Below are 23776 nucleotides of genomic sequence, written 5' to 3' on the forward strand. Positions count from 1 at the left end.
CTAGTGTTTGTAATCCACCTCTTTTCGACTAGAAGAGTAACTGGCCCTCCACCCTCTCCTGCCTAATTCTAGAAAAGTAGAGAGTTCAGCACTTCACAAAGAATCTCTTCCCTAAAGATGCCCCTTTCCAGAGTTTTATTGAGAATGTTTTAATGCATTTTGACAGTATCTCCACTAGTCCTAGTGTCAGGTTCCAGCAGACAGAGAAAAGGGTGCTGGGAAGGACAGATGCTACTGCACATTTACAGTCACATGGACTTTAGTAAGATCTACTGCAGTGGGCAGAACTGAAAGGGATAGAGCTTATGATATTTTTGGTTCAGTGGCTGACCTGAATATTGGAAAATAAATTTTATTCAGAATCTAAACATTTTTTTTTTTGTGAAATGAGAAATAATAACCTAATTTTTAGACAACTGGACTGAATTTAAAAATCTCAACTTATCCTTCTCCTTTTAATGCAGGACAGGTCTAAAAGACACAGCAAACAATTTCATTTGAAAAAATATGAAAAGGACCTGTTTCAGGATTTCTGAAAGAAGATCTTTCACTCTGGAGAAGGTCAGAGTGAAACATCTGTCAGTCTCCTAATCTCCTTCTCCCCTTCCACTGAAAAATAAGAGCTGATGGGAAGGTACAGTTCATCAAGAAAAGGAAATTCTCCCCCTTCTCCTCAGTATTTCTGAAAACCAGGCCATCATACTGTAGAGTGTTATTTGCAGATTTAGTGGGAAACATGCCTAAACCAGGAAAGAAAAAAATTCCATGTGCATCAGCTTCCAAGTCAAACAGTTTCTGTAGGTCTGTGTTTGAAATCTTCCCCCTGGAAGCCTAACTTCAGGCATTAACTAATTCAGGTTCTGGTCTCATTAAAACAGAACAAGAAGGAAAAACTAGCCAGACAACTCCCTAAGATTATTGTAATGTAAATTAAATCTAGTACTGAGAGGCTGATTCTTGTAAACACCTGAGGGCTGATTTTTGTAAAACAAACATCAAAAAAAAAAAAAAAGAAAGGATGGGAGAGCAGAGGAAAGAAGCCAAAATTAGTAAATAGGACTTTTTTCTAAAAAAATGTGATTTTATTGAGTTTTAATATACAGCTTTAATATGTTAGGGTAATCATACAAGATCTCTCCTGTGTTCAATTTACACATTACAATAGAGATGTGAGCTAAAATCTTTTGGTTTAATGTACAAAAGGAATCCAATGTTGTCCACTAGCAGCTTTGAACTTGGCAAGAAAGTTTCTAAAGACTTTAAGTGCAGTAACAACCATACAGGATACAAAATGAATATAAAGACTTTTCGCCAAGGTATATAAACATTTGAAAACAAATGGTGCCTGCTCCACAGGGCAGACAACTAGCAAATTAAAAAAAAAGTCACTGACCAATGTTCCAGGGAAGGAGGAGCATCACCCTGTGTGACAGGTCTTATAAAATGGACTAAGAATATCTGTATCATAGAATTCGTACTGATCAGAAAAAAGGTCTGAAAAGAAACAGTAGGCAAGGAAATGAACAATCAAAAAAATGACATAGTAATATAAAATATTTCCATCACTATTTAAATGCCAAATTAATCAAGCAATAGTAAAAAAAAATCCAAAAAAAAACCAAAAAACAAAAAACCAAAGCTCTTCTGTTTCAAATAACAGCACTGTTTTTGATTATTTTCAAAGATTTTTTTTATGAACACACTATATACTTGTTTCTTTCATACAGAGCAATGTGTCCATTTGGTCTGTCACTTCAGTGAAGCTGATAAACAACCAACCCATCATGTCTCACCTTTGATATATTTTAACCCTTTTCTCCCCTTCTGTTTGCTACTCTGGTGCCTTCTCTTCGCAAGTTAAATACTTTTCTTCCTTTTCTTTATACAGTGCAGAGTATATGGGCTTAGGATATGGAGATTTTCCTCTACTCCAGTTCACTCTCTGGTTCTGAGTTCAGTGGTGTGCAGTAGTTTGGCTTGTCTGAAGGCACGTACCCAGGGAGACACAAGCACTTGTAGGACCCTTCCGTGTTAATGCATTTGGCATTCTTGCAGAGGGACATCCTGTTGTTCAGCTCGTTGCACTCATTCACATCTGCAAAAAGGAGACATCAAAAGACACATGTACTTAACTCTGGTGTGTAGTTAATACTTATTTAGTTCCAGCATTGTTAGGACTAGAACAATTTCCAAAAATGCCCTGAGAACTTTATTTTCAGTTCCAGTTGGGTGGAATTAGGCTGGGCCAAGGCTCTAAAAGATTAATTGGGAAGAGGTGGAAGTTAGCATAGGAAATCAATAGGATGTTAAAAGGCCTTAAACTGTTAGATTACCAAGTCCAAATTCAGCCCAGCTGCACAACAACATTAAGTAACCACTTACATGTGTCTATCTGATGACTGAAAAGTGACTTTTAAGAAAGAATCTCGAAGTTCTTAGCATAACATCTGTACTTTACCAGCTGAATACTTTAGCAGCTACTGGTGTTGTCAAGTGAATAGTTGTGAGGACAAACTACCTGCACTCAACACCACACAGCTTTGGCCTGACATACACAGCAGCCACATCTTTTCTTACTAAGGAGGCCAGCTTGCCATAAAGTCCTGAAGATTACAAGGCACATAGGCAGCTCCTCCTCATAGAGCTGGGGGATTTCAGCTGTGTGTCACAAAGCAAAATGCTAAACAAGATTAGTGCAGACCTTAAACTGAAATAATCACACTGTACTAGGCTTCTACACTGAGGGGTAGTTGTTTTGCTTCATCTTCTCACTGACATTTGCTGTTCCCATGTTTAGTTGTTTTAACTGAAGATATAGATGTATTGGTTAGTAAACATGCAGATTTACTAGTCTGAGAGTGAGAGAAATAGTTGAGTCTGTTGACTGCTGAAATCTGTGAAAATCAGGAGCTAAACTTCACAAGCTGGTTATATGCATATTTAGGCAATCACGCCGAATCCACTCTAAAAATCCACTCTTAAAATCACTCTTCTGCTCTGGATCCAGTTCCACCCTCCTAGCTTACTTAAGCCTTTGAAAAACATTTGGTACATTAAAGTCTTGATATAATTTTAAGCTTCATTCCACAAATGTGTGTCTGTTCACTTCCACACTTAACTGAACACAGCTGTAATGACCGAGATGCACTGAGGAACACCAAGATATTTTTGTAACAATAATTACTAGCCTTTGAAGTAAATAAAACAAAGCTTGGATCTTTAATATAATTTAGGTGATCATTCCTAAATCCTTTGTTCAAGGCTTCCTAAGGTCAAGTGACTGAGTAAACTGACAGACTAGCAGGAGGTATCAGGGGATATTACAGGTGATATGCTATCCTCACCAACACAGGTCATTTTGGCCATGTCCAGGTGATAACCATCAAAGCAGTCACAGGTGTAGCCCTCCTGGACTCTTACACATCGGCCATTTTCACATCCATTCAGAATACCACATTCCTCTGCTTGTAGCTCCTCAAAGCTGTTCAGGAAACCTGGGAGGAGAAAGAATTGCAAACAAGTAGGTCACAAAGCTATTGAACCAGTATACCCAAATATATAGTGGAAGACTGAAATTCTCTCAGAAGTTTACTGGAATGTGACTTGACTTTGCAGAAAATAGGTCAGCTTTAGCAGAGCTGCACCATCTGGAGTTTTAAACGTACCAGAAAAGTGCTGTGATACATTTCAAGATGGAAACTGAATAACTTGGTTAACTCTTCAGTTTTATTTTGTGTTAAAAATCTGTGATTTTTTTTTTTGTAGAATGGAAGCTCCATAATTTCATTGTTTATTTTTTAAAGGGTAAGTCAGTGTTTTCTAAATAGCACCTTTTATTTCAATTGTTATGTTTATCATCCTTTAAGGAAACAAGTGGTCATGCAATTTGGGAAAATTTCTTAAAACAGTATTGTAGAAATAGGTGTGTATGTAGAGAGGTAAGAGATGCATTAAAATTTATCCAGAAGAAAACATATTAAAAAAAAATCAATCCCAGCTGCCATAAGGAAAATAAGAAGAAATCAGAGACTGCTTTCCTGTTGTGGTTTTTTGTTAACAGCCCTTTGGCTTGTGCTTTAGTGACTCGTGCCAGTACAAATACCTATAATCTACCAATTCCTCCTTGTCATAATTCTAGATGGTGAGCAGTCAAAGCTCAAAGAGTTGAGCTTTTTTTTTTTTTTCACCTCTTATACAAAGAGTTGTCTTTGTATTCAGTGGTTTGTATAATGCTTTTTGTGCTCCCTGCCTTAGGGCTTTTGTGACAGTTATGCTTTTGTATATAAGGAAGGATTTATACTTACAAAATTATTTTACATTTTTACATGTTCAGAGATTGTCTCTAGGACTGAACTGTTCCTCTAATTTTTTTTTTTTTCACTAGCTTTCTGCTCATGGAGCAGTGATGTAACAGGACTGCAGATGGCAGCCCATCACATCAAACAGACTTCTGTGGAAAAAGCTGAGAATGTTTGAGTCATAAATTTAATAGCACAGTGAATATAGAGGGGAAATTGGAGTGGAATAGAGTAGGATATATCTCCCCATCTGTCCTGTAACAGGTAGTGGCTCCGCCAACAAGCCAGCAACTTATTGAAAAACTGTTTACTCATTCATATTGCAACAGCTGTGATACATGTATTTGCTAAGCTACCTAGGAATATGAATTTTTCCCTTCCTTACATTTTTTTCTCTTGTCTTTTCTTATTTACTCCATCCTGTCTTGGTCCTTGAGGCCGTCTTTTCTACTGAACTGCTTTTTCCTTTCCTACTCTGCCCTTTCCATATCTTCATCCATGTAACTTCCATACTGCCATTTCCACTCCCTCACTTTTTGACTACAAATACTGTTCCTATCCTGGATTTTCTAGCACGGTGGGCTTCTGAGTAAGGATCAAGCTGGTCAGTAATAGGCTAAGTGCATTCTGAAGACATCGAACACATAATGTGAAGTAAGCACTTGCTGACAAATGTCACATCTCAAGAACATATATAATACACAGGATGTATACAAGTGTACATTAAATGGGAAACATTGCAGTCTTTTTCATGAGCCTAGTAAATCACTTCTCAGTGCAATAGTATTAAGGATATTGAGCACTGTCATGATGTAGGTAACCAAGTTTCATTACTTGCTGGAGTCCTCTGGCAGAACTTGTAGAGAGCTCAGGAGAGACCTTTAAAGTAAAGACCTTTTCTAATTTAGAAAACAGTGCCAAAAGGGAAAGGAGTCCTCCCAAATACACAGATATTTTTCAAATAACGCCCCCCCCCCCCATAATTTACTAGAAATATAGCTTATATGTAGGTATATATGCAGGTGCATAAACATATATATACATATTTTTTCTCTTCCTCTCTCTGTCATGAATACAGTATGTTGTAACTTTTATTAGCTAAAACTAAAATATGTATCACTCACAGCAAGTTCTACTTCACAAAATATACTCTAGTTCAAAACAGCTCAATGGGACCTGTATTGTAATTCTGAGGTATGTATTTGCTTCTGTAGAAATTGAATGCACAATGATAAATATTGCACTGAAGTACATGGCCCTGCCGTGGGATGAGATGTGCTGTTGTATTCCTCACACAGCCTGCAGCAGGATTGTGATCTTGAAGTCTCTGATGCTCTAAACAGGATGACTCATCTGATTCGGTGATAGGATGGGAGCAAGAGACATAAGCTCTTAAGCCTCTGTCCCTAAGAGATTGGAACTAGATGATCTTTAAGGTCCCTTCCCACTGCAGCCATTCTGTGATGTGGTCTCAGCTGTGGATTCAAAACTTTCCACAATTTATCGTATTTATTTACCACTAAATTATATACCTTGTTTATACTTTGTGAAATGCTTCTTTCCAGATTGACAGTACATTAAGATTGCTTACCCAGTCATTGTTCTGGGTTTTTTGTGGTGTAATCAGTAGTTTCCAGCTGTGTGACATTTCAGTTACACATCAACACCCTGTAACACTGACTGGGGAAGAGCAGAGTGGCAACTTGCAGGCTGTATGTATGTAAAGCATGAGAAATTACCAGCTCCTTCTGATATTTCCACTTTTCCTTCTCTAGAACTGTGATGAAATATTCTGGACCTGTACAGGGTGCCTGATTTTGAGGAAGATGCTGAAATCTGTAAGCATTTATGTTCTGCAAATTTTAACAGTCAGCTGGGCCCAACCCAACATAAAGAACCCTGATACTCCTCAAGTACAAGCGAGACGCTGTGTACAATCCCTCACACCCTGCTTGGCAGGCCATAACATCCAGCCTGAAGTCCATACATATGTGTATTCTTTAATCACATTGTGCTGTACATTTTCTCTGTTGAGCAAGAATGACTTGCATGCTCTCATTTCACCCATAGAAGTTCTGCTGGGAAATCATGGAAAGATGAAGAGGTTTTTTTTCACTTCTAAATTTAACACACTCTGGAGAAATCAGTCCCATGCTCCAAAGGAAAATCAATTTGTGAGAAGGAAAATTGGCAAGCCTTTTGACCTTGAGCTGTAAAACTGTTGGTAAACACAAATTTAGTATACTTGGCACAAACTGTTTCACTAGATTAAAAATGAATTGTACACTGAGCCTAACTGGACTCTTATACAAACCTGGCTCTTGAACTGGAACACCTGACTGAAAGCTAGTGTAATAGAAATAACTAAAGCATAAATAGGCCACTCTACCCAGAAGCAAAGAGAAGAATGAAACTGGCTGCAGGGAAAAAAACTGAAGTAAAAATCTCATTTCAAGTCTTTTACATAACAGAGAATCTCGCTTACGGTCCTCAACGAAGTATGGATTGGTTTCTGGAGTGTAGTGCTCCTCAAAGTCAACTAAAGCATCCTGTCCATATGGCCGTCGAGATCCTGGAACAGGAATGTTGCACAGCTGGGCGTAATCCTCTGAGGGGGGAAAGAAAATAAGATATAAAAGTAAACACACTTGTAACACAGGCTGCATTACATTAGTCCCAGTGAGCTGTGGTTCATATTTGCTGGAAATAAACTTATCTTCCTAGTAACACCATAAATCTGCAGAAAAGAAAATTTCCAGAAAGCATTCTCTCTTTAAGAAAGATGTCATTAAAATGTTAATGAGCCAAATATATACTATTAAGTCATAATAGGGATAACACCAGGGATAGATTTGATTCAATAACTGTACAAAAAGTTATAGGTCAGGTTCTTCTGTTCTGCATGGGAAGCAAGAGCCAAGGGATGCTGTGTATCCCACTGCTGATGCACTTCTCTCCAGGGCTATCTCTGTTTATACTCCCCATTCTGTGGAACAAAGGTTATCCCAAACCATCATGGCTGCTAGCAGAAGCCTCCCCAGGAGAAGTAAATTGGGGCAGGTACAGCCAATATTTCTGGCATTATCAGAAATGCAGAAATCAGAATGAAAAATACTTCTAAAATAGCCCACGCTTATCTACAAACTGTATCTTCAACCCACAGGCTTAGAAGTGTGAGTGCTGTTCAAAGTCTCCTTGGCTGTGAAGCTCAGAGCATGGGGAAATATACAGAAGAAAGAGTTACATCTGATTTTGTGCCCCTCTCTAAAAGCTAGAAAACACAAGTTGAGACCAAAGTAACTCTTCATTTTAGGTGTCAGAGTCCATGTTTGAAATGCTTATGCAGAATTTGACTTTATAAAGATTTGAATTTATAAATCAAATAAAAATTGTGTCAACTCTGTTTTTACTACCCTTTACTAAAAGACATACAACAAAATTTATTCAAAAACAGAAATATTGTTAAAATAGAGCAACCCAGGTTGCTCCCTTACTGTTGCTACAGTCTATTTAGCTTCTGGTTCTGTGAAGATTGCCTGGTGTTCTGAGAATCAGGCAAAGAAAGGACGGGAAAGAAAAACCACCAAAAGAGAGGGAGGAAAAAAAGCCCTAAGCAGATACAGAATCCAAGAATTGCAGATGGTTGCAGAGCCAGAAACCTCATGCTGTGTAGAACTGTCCCAGACAGCAAATAGTTGGATAAGTCCAGACTGCCTCTAGACAGTACAGAGCACAGCCCTACTTGATGTCCAGCACTGTAATTTTATTTTTACAGGTAGTATCTCCTCCACCTGGAACGATTTTATTTTGTACTGAAAACACTAAAGTGTTCAAATAGTCTGTTTGAATTCTGTGGTCAACAACTTGGCCCTTTGAGAGCACAAGACGGAGCAGTACAGGCAAAGCTTGTCTGTGCACACTCAGAGCTGCCATGGCTGACAGTCCAAGTCTGCAGCATGAACTCCCCAGAGAACTGAAAAATCATTGTAAATCCCACCACATTCTGCTGCAAGAGCAAAGTGGTTTCCTTTGAGGTATGCCCTCCAGAATATATTTATATACAGTAATAATATTCAAACACCACTTTCCTCTCCCAGAGAACAAAGTACATTGCCCAAGAGCAACATCCCAGGGCACAGGAAACAAAGCCAGCATGGCAAAATAAACTACATATAGCAAAAGTTACTTACATCCCTGACTGCACAGCTTCCCACTGAGATACTGTGATAATGAGCATAGTTTAAGAGTTGTCATAGGACCAGAAACACCCCATTCTTTCTTCCCCACATCTAACTCCAGATTAACATCCATGCATGGGGACAGGTTGTCATCTCACAATGATCCCTTCATTCATATGTAATGGACACACAGGAAAGCTATGCAGAATAGTAAAAGCACTTTCTCACAGATGCCCACAAATGTTCTTGGCAAAGGAAATCTGTGTTCTACCACAAAATACTAATTCATCTGGCTTGTGTGGAAGAAACCACCACATAAAAACAGTCATTGAAAGGCAGAGGGACAAGACAAGCAGCTCTTAGGGATCACTGCCTCTTCCACATGAATGTGATCTGATGGGAAGGGCTGAGCAGAACCTGTACACTGGCTTCCCAGATTACTCAGCGCTAATTTTGCCATTAGTGATACTGGTAGTATAAACAATGTTTTATTTCTGAAGAAAGCAGTTGGAACTTTTGAAAATCCATAGAGCTGGAGCTCTCACGTACATGAGAGTTGCGTACTCTGAAGATCATGCAAGATTATTATTTATTGCATGTCTACCAATGCAAAGTTGTTCAACATCTAAGGAAGAATTAAGAAATGTTGACAACAGAAACTTCTTTCTTGCCCCATTGGTCCCTCAAAAATCAAATTCTGAATGTCTGAATTTTTAGGTCTTATACCTGTAATACTCTCTTAATATTGTATGTTCTGTTTAGCTGTCCAAGTAGTGTCGACTAAATCTGTTGTCTTTTATAATGTGTTAATTCAGTCACTAGGTGCTCGGGCAGTAAACCCAAGGGAAGCAACAGCAACTCACCTAAGAAACCAACAGTAGAAATGCAGGAGCAATAACAACGGTAAGTTATCTATTCCACCTTTCTCAGCTAGTCTTTTTCTTCTTCTTTCTGTTGCTTTTTTTTTTTCCCCTTTTTTTTTCCCCAGGGAAAAAAAGGGTGTGCAGAGAGGAGAGTACAATGACTGAAAGGTATATGGGGGGGCCACATCTGTAAAGGTCATGAGAACTGGTGTTTTGAAATAAGGTAGACTTGAGACTTGGATCTCTGACAGAAATGAACCCATCAGAGTGCCCCTGTGGAGGATAGAACAAGTTACAGCAATGACACTTTCTGTTGTTTTAAACTTTTCCCCTTGTTGTGCTATGTTCCTACAGTTCAAATTAAAAGTAATGTATTTTGGGTCACTGTAATGTGTGTTGGTCACAGTTTTCCAGGGGAGGGAACTGCATGAACAGAGTGCTGTAAGATTTGTGGGTGAAAGCATGACTGGTGCACAGAAACTTGCAGGTAAGTATTCAAATGGGAGAACAGCATGACATTGCCCTAGGGAGATGACAACAGGAAACTGAGATCAAGAAGGTGGTAAGGGGGCAGAGACCAAGTCAGAATACATAACTACCCCTGAATGACAGAAGCATTTTAGTTGTCACAGAAATTAATACTCACTTTGAAACTAATCTTTCAAGTAAAGTTGAAAGAAAATATTCTATAATTCACAATGAATGAAGAAACCTTTTTCTTATCAGTTGATTTTTTCTGTTCACTCATCTCTTGGCTGTGATCAGGGACAATATAACTACAGTTCAAAAGGAAAAAAAAAACCCTTTGTTTTTAATATAGCTTAGTCTACATTGGTCCATGTGTTTCTAAGTTTTTCCCATAACTTGCAAATAAAGCATAGAGACAGCTTGTTGTATAACTTAGGGTGGCTATTATAAAAGGAAGCTGATGTATGCTTCTAAAAATGTAAGGGACATTTTTAAAGTCAGAAGTATTGCATATTAAACAAGTGTTAGGGGATTACATCTAGACACACGTGTACTGGCACAGATGTTAGCTGTAATTGGTGATGAAAGCTTGGCTGATAGAGACAACACAATGTAAATTGTATGGACCGACTGGCTTTAAGGTGCTTGCTAGCAAAAATGCAGCTGTGCAAATGTGCATCTAATTTGCATATATAGTTGTAACTGAGCAAGCCCTTGCGGGTCTTCTTTGTACCCAGAGGCCTAAAATTCCTAATGTCAGAAACATTATTCCATATTTCACGTATTTAAAGTAAAATGTTATATAAAAGTTTTTCCTGACGCAACCATGAAACAACTACACCACAGCCAGTCCAGCTCCTGCCCAGAAAGAAAGCTTTATTTCTGTTTCAGCTCCTCAGAATTGTCACCATCACACACACAAAAGGATCCAAGACTAAGAAACCAAATCAGATCCTTCAAATTATTTAAGAATACAACAGTTTCACCAAAGGTTCTGAACATCAATCTAAATTGGTTAAGTTTATGCTGTCTCAGGAGATTGTATCATATGAGAACCAAAGCTAAAGATATTTCTGCTCTATATTTAGATTGTGCAATTTGACAGTTTTGAAAGCTTCATTGATGTTTCCCATGGATAGATGCTAAGGTTTGCAGTGAACAGCATTGATATCTATTCTACAACACAAGAAAAAAGGTAAGGGTGTCAGTCTTAAAGGTTATTTTTCATTAGTTAAGAAGGATGTTCATATTCCCTCATGAACACACTCTAAATGAAATCCCTGGAAAAGATTCACAGTGGTTGTAAAGCTCTTGCTAAACTGAAATAATTACCAAATTGATTGTCTCAAAACCTCTTGGTAGTGACCTTTTGTTCCTCTACTAATGCTGCTCAAGTTTTCTAAAATGATCTTCCCATTCCTTTTGCTCCAAGTAGATAGTTAAAAGTTGTAGTAAAAGTCAGGTTGTTTCTGACACAACTTTGCATATGGCCTTCTCACTCCTTGCTGATTTCCATGTACACTTGGAATGTGAGTTTCTGAGAGAAAGAACCTTTAGCCAAAGCTACTCTGCATGTCTCTCCTAACCTTCAGAAAAAACACTGAAACTCTTCCTCAACAGAAATTAAATCAGCCAAAAATCTGCACAACCAAACACAAGAATTTGCATATTCAAGGCCCAATCACTGCAATATTTAAAGCCCAGAGGATAATCCATTTGACCAGAGTCCTTACCACAAAGGAAGGAGGCACAATGCCATCCTAAATGGAAAGATGAGCAATGATCTACAGAAGTGAATCCAGTGCCTTCCTGCTGATCTTTACCATCCCAAAAGAGGCGAGATGAAAACTCATCCTTTACACATTGTTTTTTCCCTGTACTTCCAGATCTTCATGAATGACATTAGCCAGAACTTAAAGGGAACACTATGTTCTCATAATATGGAAGCTCAGCCCAGAACTAACTCATAATGTTTACAAAGGATACACAGAGTTCCTTTGCAGCAAAAATGCAATCCAAACAATCTGCTCTGCCAGAAATGGGCAGAATTCAACTCCATGTAGGCATCTCTGAGGGTCTGCATCTGAATTAGTTGTTCATTGTCCATTTTAATCCATGGAAAGAGATAACCACTTCTAGGACAGCATCTCATTGTAAAGCATGTGTCTAGAACAGGACAGGGGAATATATTGCTCAGGGTGCTGATTTATCTTTCCTGATGGAAGGAAAAACTGGCAGGACCAGCACTGGTGTGGGTATCTGTATAAAAACCACAATATGAAATTGTCCAAGAGAAATCCTGCATTATACAACAGCCCAGGTGATCCACATTACCCACTACTCTTAGTGTTCTTCCGGCATGGTCTTTGCAAATGCTAAGGTGGAGATAAAGAGAAATTTCAAATACAATATAAACAACAGTTCTTTATGTGACTTCTAATCCCACAGAACATCTGAAACATCTAATGACTGGAGATCTACCATTGTCTTTTCTGCAGATCTTCTAAACATAAAGTGGTTCCATAAAACCCCACAAAGTAATAGAATTTAAAACTTAAGAGTAGAAAAAGAATTTCTAAGGATATACAAATAAGCAGGCTGATAAACTGAATGCTGGTGCCTTTTCCAGTTGCCTAAGAATGTGTTCATGACATTATCTTAGTACTCACACCAAAAAAGTCTAAGTTACAGATGTAGTAATGTACCCCCACTCTCAACAGTTATTAAAATATCTGGTAAAGCTGCTGAGTCCCAGACCTACCTCACCCTGGTTTTCTGTATGAAAGCTTCTCCAGGCAGCCAGCTACAGAAAAGAAAGTACCCTCCTTAACTGACTGACATCTCTTTGGTTCAAGGGCTCCTAATACCACCGTACCAGCATCTTAAGGTGTTATTGAAGCAAAGGTGGTACTGCGCTGCAATAGCCTCAAAACTACCATTTTGCAAATACAAAAATAGGCTGTCTCTGTAAATTAAATGCTGACCCCCGCACACCACATTATTCAACATTTTCTAGTTGTTAGTTCTATCTCCTCTCTTCAAATTTCCTTGCCTAAAATCCATTCCAGTCCCCTAAGGGTCTCACAGGAGTTTCTGGAGTCTCAGAACATTTATAGTTCAGGTCCTACAAGTTCAAGTTAACTTGAGGTGTATATGGCTTTATTTTAGATTTCAGATTTTTTCAGTCTGGGCCAGTTGCTCTGTTTTCTGGCATGGAGGCTTTGACCCAGCTGCTAAACCTCTTGGTGCCTGTCCTGCTACCAGTAAATAGACCATGGACTCTGGATGGAGAGAATTGGGCTGGTAGGCATTAAGAGGAAACTGACCAAGGAAGCAAAATTTCCAAAGGTCAGGCATCCAACATGTATTTATTTGGGTGGGTGAAATGAAGAAAAGATGTTTTGCTGTTGTTTGTTGTTTTGTTGTTTTCTAAACCAAAATGTATCTAATTTTCTAATCTATCCAATTTTCTAATTTTCCTCAACTGGTCAATTTCTACAGATTGCCAATGACAAACCTTAAATAACACAGAAGTTTTTTAAGAATAATTACTAAACTGTTATTACTGCTCTTTGGGCAAATACACACTAATGACACATGAGCTTAGAGAGAATACACTTCAGTAGTCAACATTTTGGTACTGATGAAATCTGTGAAAGTATCTGCAATGATGATATCAAAAGATAATAATGTAAGTGAAAACAATGTCTTTACATCCCTTGTTTGCACGAGTCAGATGTACTCAACCACAGCACTACAGCTCGTGTTTGCAGTATTTTGATCAGGACTTTGAACTTGTTCCTCAATGTTGTCATCAAAATACTTATCAGTCTTACTGTTAAGATGTTGCTGTTGATATTTGTTGCAATATCAAAAAATGCTACTTATTTTTGTCTCAGTCTCTGAATGTTTGGAGTCATTTCAGTGGAGTTTGTTTAATTAAGCACAGATTAGTAGTTTTTAGAAACAGTAGCAACCATGTAAGTTCTGTTTTCAGGCTGATTTAAGATCGTATTTATTTTTGCTTAATATGGATAAATTCTTACAAAAGTGCTCTATCTTCTCACTGGTTTTATACCGGGTCCCACTTGAACAGGATATTTAAATCTTAATAATGAAAAATGGAAGCACTTTAAAGAAAAGTTGGGTTACAAAAGCTAGAGGTTATTTTTAATAAAGCATTAATATCTTTAGAAGGGACTTGCAAAAGTATCACTTATGCTGGTAGGGCTGTATTTCCTTCTTTCTAAGGGTGTTGACTAGATCTTCAAATACAATGGGACTATAAACAAGGTAAAAGGAAACCACAGATCTGTACTATGATCCGACTCATTTCATGGTGAAAGTCTTGTGGTGATAATGCTTTTCACATCGGCAGGTCTTCTTTAACATGTGTTAAAAATCTTCAGAAAGACCCTAACTGGGGAAATAAGCAAACACCTCCAGTAGTAAACCCAGCCAACACAATACCTAAGTATTCAAAAATGGAGAAATTCCAGGTTCCCCAGCCAGGACTTGAACCTGTGACCTGATGGCCTGGAGGTGTGAAAGCACTCTCTTGAGCCAATGATATCACTTTAAGTGCTACAGACTGAAGACATGTCAAACGAATAATTTATTCAGTTCAGTCAACTTTAAATTTTTCTTGGTAAATGTTCCTGAACACAGAGAAAGGCTTCCAGGTTTCTGTGTGGGTGAGTGCACATGTGTGTGAGGACAAATGAGCACATACCATCTCCAATAAAGAAATGAGAGCTTGTGTGTTTGTTCTGACATAATAAACATGCTTTTATTTTTAGCTTTGTTCCAATCTATAGGGATAATTTAAAGTATTTGGGATCAAAGTATGCCTCAGTTTCAGTTAAAGCAGAAACTTCTCAATGCTAATGAAACATCGCATAAAAGTTATTTTGTGTTTGGAGGGAGAAAGATTTCATTATCCAGCATAATGCTCTTCAGCTTTGACTAAGGATTATCCAACTGATATTTAGGATGTTATCCATTGGGAACCTCCATGTAATTTTAAAATTAATTTCTCAATTTTTTTTTCATCGAGCTAGTGGGATTTGCACCCCACTGTTGGCACAGGATCCAGAATCCTGTGTTCCTAATGATCAAAATATATCTAGTATTTTCAGACTGAAATAGTTCCAATTTTTTTCCTGCACTTTTGTTTAAATTAAAAGCTTCTGGGAGTCCTCCATGATTGTGCTCTAGAGAACAGTCTTAGAATTTGTAGCCTTTATTCGATAGCTATGCTTGAAATTTTTCATCTTCCCTTGTGAGGCAGGTTCTCTTTGCCTGACCATGTTGGTGGTCCTTCTCTCTTTCTTTTCAGATTTATCCTGCTTTAAATGTACCTAGCTAGAAATCTCCAGAAGTAAATCTTGTACCTAATTTAACTCTAACAGGAACAGCTCTTCTTTGCTCCCTCAGGATTGCATGTTTGCATGACACAGATGGGTCACTCTCACCATGTGATGAACTTTGTACGAAGACAAACTCCTTTAATCTGCTCAGTCTTTCCACTTGAGGAGATCCAGGCCATAGCAACGATTCTTGCTATTTGTTGTTGCCCTGTATTTATCTTTCAAATACAGGGCAACATTACATTTCTTTCCACTGCATTTGTTATTCTAGCAGGTATAGTAATTTGATGTCCTCATATAAGATTTGTTCTGACAAAGACATTCCAGAGATTTCCAAATCTTATAAATCAAGCTGCTGTCATGCCCTGTTTTCCTTCTTCAGTCTCTTCCTGGGGTAAGCATCAGCCAGCAGTTACTCCAGCCAAAATCATCAAAATCAGATGCTTTTTTTTTAGTTGCTGCATTTCCAAAGCAAACTCAAACAAGTAAAGATATCTAAGAACAGGTTCAAGGACCTTGCAAGTAAATTATAAAAGCATACAACCAAGCAACAGAAACAACCACATTAATGCTTCACTGAGCTCCTCTTTGTAGTTTTTTAATTCCTGGGTTATTCCTACAAGTAAAACATGTATTGCTTTAGCCACAACATTACCATTAGAGTAACTCAGGCCCAAGTGAAAATTCAGGAATGTCCACAATAAAATGCTTTACTAGTGCAGGTCAGTATTCCTACATGGAAAGATATGTCACTGAAAGACGCATTTATAGTAAAAAAGCTGCATCCAAACTAGACCTTGGAACAGTTTATACGGGGTGGGGGTGAGAAGTTTGTATCATATCATCAGACTGTGTAACCAGGGCTGATGTAGCTCAGGCAAAGCATGACATATACCTATGCTGCTTCCACTCGCCCCTTCTCCAGTCCCCAGAAATAAATCTGTGTGTCAATGACATTTCTCTCTGTATCCATTCAGCTTTTGTAGTCTTCACAAGTAACACCTTCTACCTGAAATATCATGGAAGAGTATCTGATTCCCAAACACGTAAACAAAATACAGTCTTTTGAAAATACAACAGCCAGCTTTCTTTTTAACACTAAATTATATTCCCTGGAAATTCTTCAGTCCTTACTGGTAGCCCATTTCTCTTAACTTGAGGGGCTAGGGGTTTTTTGCTCTTTCTCACGTTATTGGCACAGGTACAAACGCAAGGGATTAAAGCGATGAAGTGCTTCAGGTTAGGTTCCGAGCAGTGACGTGTGCGTTTCCTTACCTGACTCCTTCATAGGACACAGCGCGCACTGCATGCCCCAGGCCTCCCCGTACAGGCAGCAGCACTCCGTGTACGTGGTCTGCTTTCCAACTAGTGGTCGACTACAGACAAAATCGTCACTTAGGTGCTGCCAGCAAAGGTCCTGGTAGACCTCAGCTTCTTCAGTTTGTTCTGATGGAGAAGACAGCATTAGGTCATCATCACAGCGCTGTTATTTAAATAAGACACTGGTATAATGATACATTTTATAAATTTAGATTAGAAAAATAACTTAGACTTTGCTGAATACAAATTTAATCTTAGAAGTCATGACCTTTTTTAAGTGCCTGAGGTGGCTCATCCCTTGAATGTTCAGCTTTGGAAAAATCTTAAAAGGTTCTGAGTTGTCACATTAGGCCAATTCAAAAGCACATTGTGTTGGATATCCAAAAACCAGATCTTTCTAAATCATAGTCATTGCTGAGCACTTAACACGGATTCAGCTCGGCTCCCACGGAACTAAACAGAGCTTGACAAAAACCAGCATTGGGAGAGAGGTGAATGTTTGGGGAATTCCATCCACACAATGGATCTTTTAAAGTTGTTATTTTGCTTTTCTTATATTGTAGTCAATGCATCTGAAAGAACTTTTACAACTAGGGCAGAGCTGAACAAAAATGTTACATGGGCTCCCTGGGAGACTGGACAAATAGTTGGAAGAGAGAATCCCATTAACTAAACAGACAAACTACATCAGTCTCAGGAAATCCCCTGAGCTGAAAATAGCTGGAGGCTGAGAGAGTGCTGGGGAGGGGGAAGAGAAGTATTGTTTATCTGCCCTCCTGGTCTCTAATCATCCACTTACAGCTACTGTTAAAGACAGAACACTGCTGTGAACTACTGTCACATTCTTATGAACATTAACAAAAATCTGTATTTTTCCAAGGCTGGAATATTTCAGAGGCATAATAGTTTTGACACAGATCTCAGAAGAAACCATTCCCAGTCCCAGCAACTTCTGATCACTGCTGATCGGAAGGAGAGGAACTGTAAACTTAATCTTCCACTTGGAATATAGAAACCCCAGCACAATTGTTTTGTGAAGACATCTGCAAGGTTTTGATTTTGTTCCAACACAAAGTGAAAAATAAGTGTAGACACAAAACAAGTTTCTGTTTTGTCTGTGCATATCAATTTCCTGCATTTTTACATTATGCATGGGTGAGTAGAGTTTTGCTCAAGAGCAAAACTGAGTTCTGAAACCACAAAGGTGATCACAACTTAAGACACCTATTCTACTGAGCTTGCCAGAATATGCAGTGAAAAGCAGCAGTGGGTCTCTGCAACTGACTCCAAATTCTGCTGGCAGCAAAAGAACCAGCTTGCCCCCTCCCGCTCTGTGTGAGGAGGACATTGCCAGTAGGGATACAAGGCTTGAGCGCTCTGTGCTGGCTGAGATGATCACTGTTGTGTCAGCCGAATGTCTCATGACAGAAGACCCTTTGGGCTCTTGCATTCTCTTCACATCCTAGATAAACCCGAAGGACAATCCTGCTCTTGGTTTGTTTAACTGAAGATTGAACAATAGAAATGCTATGGTTCTTTCACAGTTCCACACAACAGGGCGACCACATTACTCCTCAAAATATCAGCCTTAAAATTTTGAGTGACTAAAGCAGGCATTCAGTCTGCATTCCCATTTCCTTTTACAGAAGCATCTCAGGAAAACTCACTGCAAATTGCAGGAACCAGAGCTTTGGATTTATGGCTATACAGTGCCAGCATTAAATCAAACCCATTGTAACACTTCATTCGAAGACATGAGTGGCATAGACAAAGCTGTGCAGACTGCATAATGCTCTGGATTTCTGAGACGTTTCCAAGAATCTCATAATATCTAACTTTTTTTCTGAAATCAGTGTCTACTGAAATTAAAAGAAAACACAAAAGTTACTTTAACAGTGACCCTGAAGCCCACAGCTTGAAACTGTGAGCTCAGTGTACCTTCAAAGCTAATCAATTGAAAGCACACATACAATTTTAGCTATTTCCTCCTATACCCTGTCATTCCTGTTTTTATTTTACTTTGGTAGAACTGAATCTTGAGACTTAGCCTGCATACAGCCAAACCCCAGCCTTACTGAGACAGCAAGCAGGCTGTGCCTCATTACCTACAAGGCTGGACAAGGCAGACGCAGAGCTGGTGAACTGGCTGAAGACTCCTCAGCCTGAGCCTAATCTCACAATACTTCCAGCAATGTCCTGTCAGTATAGGCAAAGTGGAGCACTGTGGAGTCCTACATCATGATGCCTTCTGGATCAATAGATGATGGTCCAAGCATTGCCTTCCAAAATCCTCCAGAAGAGCAGGCTCATCCAAGGATGACCCAGTCTAAGCTTAGACTTTGGGTCTGTAGCCATGTCAGCACCACCTCGTAGAGGTGTACTCACTTCAGTAATATGTATAATGGATCATACCACTTGAATCTGCTGGTCTGATGCATCGCTTTTCTGTTGCGTCCAAAACCATTGGGTGTGTACAGAAACAGTTGTAAGATCCTTCTGTGTTAATGCACTGGCCATCAATACAGCTGTTTGGGTCCTGACATTCATCCGTGTCTTTAAAATGGAAGGAAACGTATCAAGGAAAGCCAGCACAAAGTATTTGCATTGTGTTAATCTATGTTTCTCTTTTCCTATATTACGAGCAGACTTCCCTGTATGCCTTCTGTAAATTACCACAAATACCCACTGCTGGCAAAAAAATCCTGCCTGTGCCCATGGAAAAGGACAGACATCTGAAGGATGCTAACCTCTGATCCTCAAGTCTTAGGGAGCTAGTACGGAGAAGTACTAGGGAGGATAAGGAGGCTTGTTGGAGAGGTTGCAGTGCCAGGATTACCCTGCACACAGTATAGCTACCACTGATTCCCACATTCATCTCCCTACAGAACAATACCAGCAGGCATTAGAGGCGGGCATACTCTTAGTGATTCCTCGTGAGCTTGTCAGAAGAAGGGATCACCTTACCTAGCCATGGTAGTTATTTTTCTTAGTTTGTCTTGGAAAGCAAAAGCTGAAATTTAGCTCAAAGGGAAGGGAAGGCCACTTCAGATAAATTACATTTAATCAGTTAAAATCCCACCCTTTGTAAAGAATAATCATAGAATCCCAAGGTAAAAGGCTCTCTTATTGCAGTTGCAAAAATTGCTTCCTTTCATTATGCTATTCTGCACATTATGCATGGTTCTCTGCTTACAAAGCAAAAGCCAGGGTCATGGTCGTGACTAATTTTCAGTTGAATACCAGAACCAAAGGAGTACAAGGTTGTGCAGGCTAAAATGGGCTTATCAATGACCTCAGCTGTAATTTCACATTGCATATTAATTCCTTGTGGAAAATAGCTATCCTTGAAATAAACAAACAAAAAAACCCCTCTGCATTAATTTAATTTAATATAGTAAACCCAGAACTCTTACCAAATGAAAGGTGAGCTTCAACATTTCACTCCTCACCCCATATACAAAGAAAGAAGGCTAAACTGTTCCTTGGCAGAGTAAGCAGCAGTGTGCATGTAAGGAGGGAACCCCCTCTGATCACTTTTGCTGCCTGCATTAAGGCTGGCACCAGCTCTTGACTATGCACTCAAAGGATCACAAAAGGCTGTTCTGGAGATGCAAACTCCTGGGAGTAATTTGCTGAAAAAGGAGGCAAATAAAGCAAACCCTGCTCTACATGCCACAGCTATGTCATCCAGAATTGTTGCTCAGCCAAGCAGAAGAAAGGGAAATGACCCAATGCGTCTTACAAAACTGCTACAGGAGTCCGGAGGCCCAGTGTTTCTCCCCTTACTGGAAATGCCACAGCTCTGATGGGAATCCTGCTGTAGGACTCCTGTCTGCTTGTTTTGCCCATCTGCATACCATTATAGTGACAAGACCACTTTAAATAAACTTACCAAAGCACTGGAGCTTAACAGGGTCATAGTATGTGCCTTGCTTGCAGTAGCACTCATAACCTGGCTGCGTATTCAAACAGAAGCCATTTTTACAGATTTCTTGTCCAAAGAGTTGGCATTCATCAGCATCTGGGGAGAAAACATTAAAGGCCGTGTTACCATTTTTATTGTGATGTCACATAGACAAGCAAGATGGAATAAATTCTATAAACTTCTCTGTTCAAGCAAACTTCAGTTTAAACAGAAAATCCCAGGAGTACAGATATCCACAGAAAAAACAACCATGAGACAACTGGTGCGGAAGAGGCTACGTAGCCAGAATGGAAAAGGAAAAATTGGTGGACCATTACTTCTCCTTGTCAGAATTAAGTCCTGTGGTACACAGAAACTGGAATAATCTGCAGTTTCCATTTCATTCCTTTGGTATCACATTGCTCCTAACTCCAAGCAAAAGAGATGAACAATACAGCCTGTATTTTCCCATATAATTTGCTTTACTGAAGGTATTCCCACCATGGATCTAATTTAAGCACACCATCTGGTTACCAAACTAACTAAGCAGTTATGCTTACGGATGGACTCTCTGACTGCTCTTCTCGTTGCACAGAGTTTGGTGACTGTGCTGTGCACAGTAGGAAATCTTCCTGTCTGCACTGCTCATGGCTTTGTTGCTCCAAGCACAACTTCAGTGCAGCCTTCCCCCTCACAGGACCAATTGTGTCTGTGGCTGAACACAGGGTGGCAATCACAACAGAACTAGCGATGGCTGACAAAGACAATCTACCATGCTTTCAAATGAGGCTAAACGTTTTCAGGGAGGTTTCATGGAAAATATATGCCAGCTCATACATTGCTTTTCACAGTTGTACACATTTTTTCCCAGTCTTATATTTATGTATTTGTTACTGTTGGAATTCCATTCACTTCCTTTTTTCCAGACTACTTTTCATTAGCTAGACCTACTTAGAGTAATATGTTAAAGCTAGGTTCGTAGTAAAAATGGCAATAAAAGGCACAACTTAAAGTAGGTTATTCTTCTCTCAATACCAATTGTTTTAATTCACTGTCTTTTATATATTTACTCCCCATTTATTCTGGGGCACCACAGATTTTATACCAAAGCTGTCATTTCCAACTGTACAGTAGTTTTAAAGGTGAATCATTCAAATGCTTTATTCCAGAAGAACTGAAAGATCTAGAAAACTATTTTTACATCCACTCTTCCAGCCACTAAGTGGCTACAAACATTAAATATTTTGACTGTTTAGCAGCAAGAATAATGCAAAGATTAATAAGAAATGTCATGTTCACATCTGTCTTTTTCCTGTGGAACACAGATTTGTGTCTGGAGAAAAATGGGAAAACCTGAAAGCAAAACCAAGGAAGGCTAGCAGGCTATTCATGTCTGACAAATAATTCCAATAAGAACACAGGAATTGCTCCTACAAGCAGAAGCTTGTGGACAAAAGCAACAGTAACATTTAAGTTAGTGTAACAGAGAAAGATCACATTATGAAAAGAACACATTAGTAAAAATTAATTATCTATTTAGTGTTTGTCCTTTGTGCCATTCCTAAGGTTTCACAATATAAATTTACTAAAAAGGGAAAAAGTCTTATTATGGCAGGGATTTGTGGAAGATATTTCCAGGTGAACTATTTCCACATTTCAGTATTTATAGCAGCTAGAGATATTACTAACCCTGAGGTAGCACAAAAACAACACAGATTTTATCTGAGATGAATTTGGATATGCTGCACACACAACAAGTTCCAAACACCCATTGTGAATATACACAGAAATCTTAGACCTGTAAAGATAAACACCCTTAAACAATCCCTAAACAAAAATACTCCCAGAGACTTTAAGATGAGCTCCAGGACAGTCTTAAAAATTATTAATATTGATGATTACTTCTCAAAACTGAAAAGAAATTTTGCTGATCTCACTTTTCCTTCTTGGTGATGTCGGCTCCCTCCCACCCACCTTCACCAACTTCTATCACTCTGATTTCTTTACTACAACTGGACTACCACCAGTAATTATTACATGAAGTTCTGTAATGAAAATATCGTTGCTGAACTTCTCTTCAGTTTTAATATTCATTCACCCCTGCAGGCCAAATGTTCAACAGAACTATTTCCTCTCTTCCAACTCCTCATAATATATTTACAAATTTAAGCTGGCATTGTATTCAATTTGTAAACAAGTATCTGTGGTTTGTGGTCACAGCACCTATTCTCACAGTATATAGCCCTTAGTAGAAATTAAACCAGAATATTACAGAGACTGTGTCATTGGCATTCTTAACAACCCGTAGAATGATGATTTTCAGTAATGTTTTGTGCTACAAACTGTTTTTATCACCTAATAAAATTTGAATTAGTATGCTTACATTCCTGGCTCACATTTCTAGTCAATCAACTACCAGAACTTCTGAAATAATTAAAATTAATACAGTCAGTACTGACCTTTGTAATTCTGAGCAAGAAGCCCGTAAGATGATTCTCCAGAGGGAATGAAACCTTTTCCTTCAGGACACAAATCAGTAAATTCAGCTGGGAGAGAAAGAAAAAAAAATGTTGTTTAAGAAGAAGGTATTCACATATGTAGTGTTACATGTATTTCAGGGTACTTTGAGATATTAGCCTTGTTTACATCTATCAGGCAATCATACACACCTTTAGTTTAATGGGGGATGTTAAATGCCACAGCCTGACTTTCCCCTGCTCTCAGTTTGCAGAGCTAGCTTTCACAATCCTCACTGGGGTGCCCACAGCATCACATAGCTCCAGGCAAACTCATTTCTCTTGCTCTTTGGCAGGAGAATGTGGTCCTTACTAGGTTTCATGGTGCACTGCAGTTATAACAATACCAGTAGCCAAATTATCTTAATTAAAGCTAGCATGGGCCTCTCTGACCTATGCTGCAAGCTGTAATCTAGGCATACTCCAACTGAGATACAAACCCCCTCCACATTCTTCAGTCCTCATACAGGAAAAACACTAATTGACTGCAACAGGAGAACATGGTGTGCATTACAGAGAGAAATTATTTCAATTGTCTTGGAGACTATACAGAATCAAACAAACCAATCCAAGCAGAGAGTCCCCTTTTTCATTTTGCATTTCATTTCAATTTGACTGATTCTAAGGTATAGTTAAAACAGGAATTAAGCATGAGGATGCATTTCTGTGAAAAGTAATCTTTAGCATTTAATCTCAAGGCTTACACACGTTCTCTCCTGTGATTTTTTTCCAGCTGGATTCTGAATTTCAGCCATCCTTGTTTATGTTTCAAGTACTGTTTTCAAAATTTGTGACAAATATCACATGGCTCTGTTTGTCTAATTTAATATTTAGAGGTTAAACAATAGTCTACAGAGAAC

The 23776-nt window shown here is 38.8% G+C and overlaps 1 protein-coding gene across 8 annotated transcripts in view; it reads right to left on the reverse strand.

Moving 5' to 3' along the window:
• Nucleotides 1-1060: 1060 nt before the first annotated feature.
• Nucleotides 1061-23776, reverse strand: part of LTBP1 (latent transforming growth factor beta binding protein 1) — a 185766-nt gene continuing 163050 nt past the window's right edge. For 7 of the 8 annotated variants that reach the window (XM_068185291.1, XM_068185292.1, XM_068185290.1 and 4 more), the window contains 7 exons: nt 22860-22946; nt 20389-20517; nt 18909-19049; nt 16452-16622; nt 6784-6906; nt 3345-3494; nt 1061-2095 (listed from right to left, as the gene is read on the reverse strand). In XM_068185291.1, coding sequence (XP_068041392.1) covers nt 1926-2095; nt 3345-3494; nt 6784-6906; nt 16452-16622; nt 18909-19049; nt 20389-20517; nt 22860-22946 — 971 coding nt within the window. In that variant the 3' untranslated portion in view covers nt 1061-1925. The remainder of the gene's footprint in view (nt 2096-3344; nt 3495-6783; nt 6907-16451; nt 16623-18908; nt 19050-20388; nt 20518-22859; nt 22947-23776) is intronic. The other variant, XM_068185289.1, reaches the window with a different exon arrangement.

This window comes from Anomalospiza imberbis, chromosome 3 (genome assembly GCF_031753505.1).
Source record: "Anomalospiza imberbis isolate Cuckoo-Finch-1a 21T00152 chromosome 3, ASM3175350v1, whole genome shotgun sequence".
Taxonomy (NCBI): domain Eukaryota; kingdom Metazoa; phylum Chordata; class Aves; order Passeriformes; family Viduidae; genus Anomalospiza; species Anomalospiza imberbis.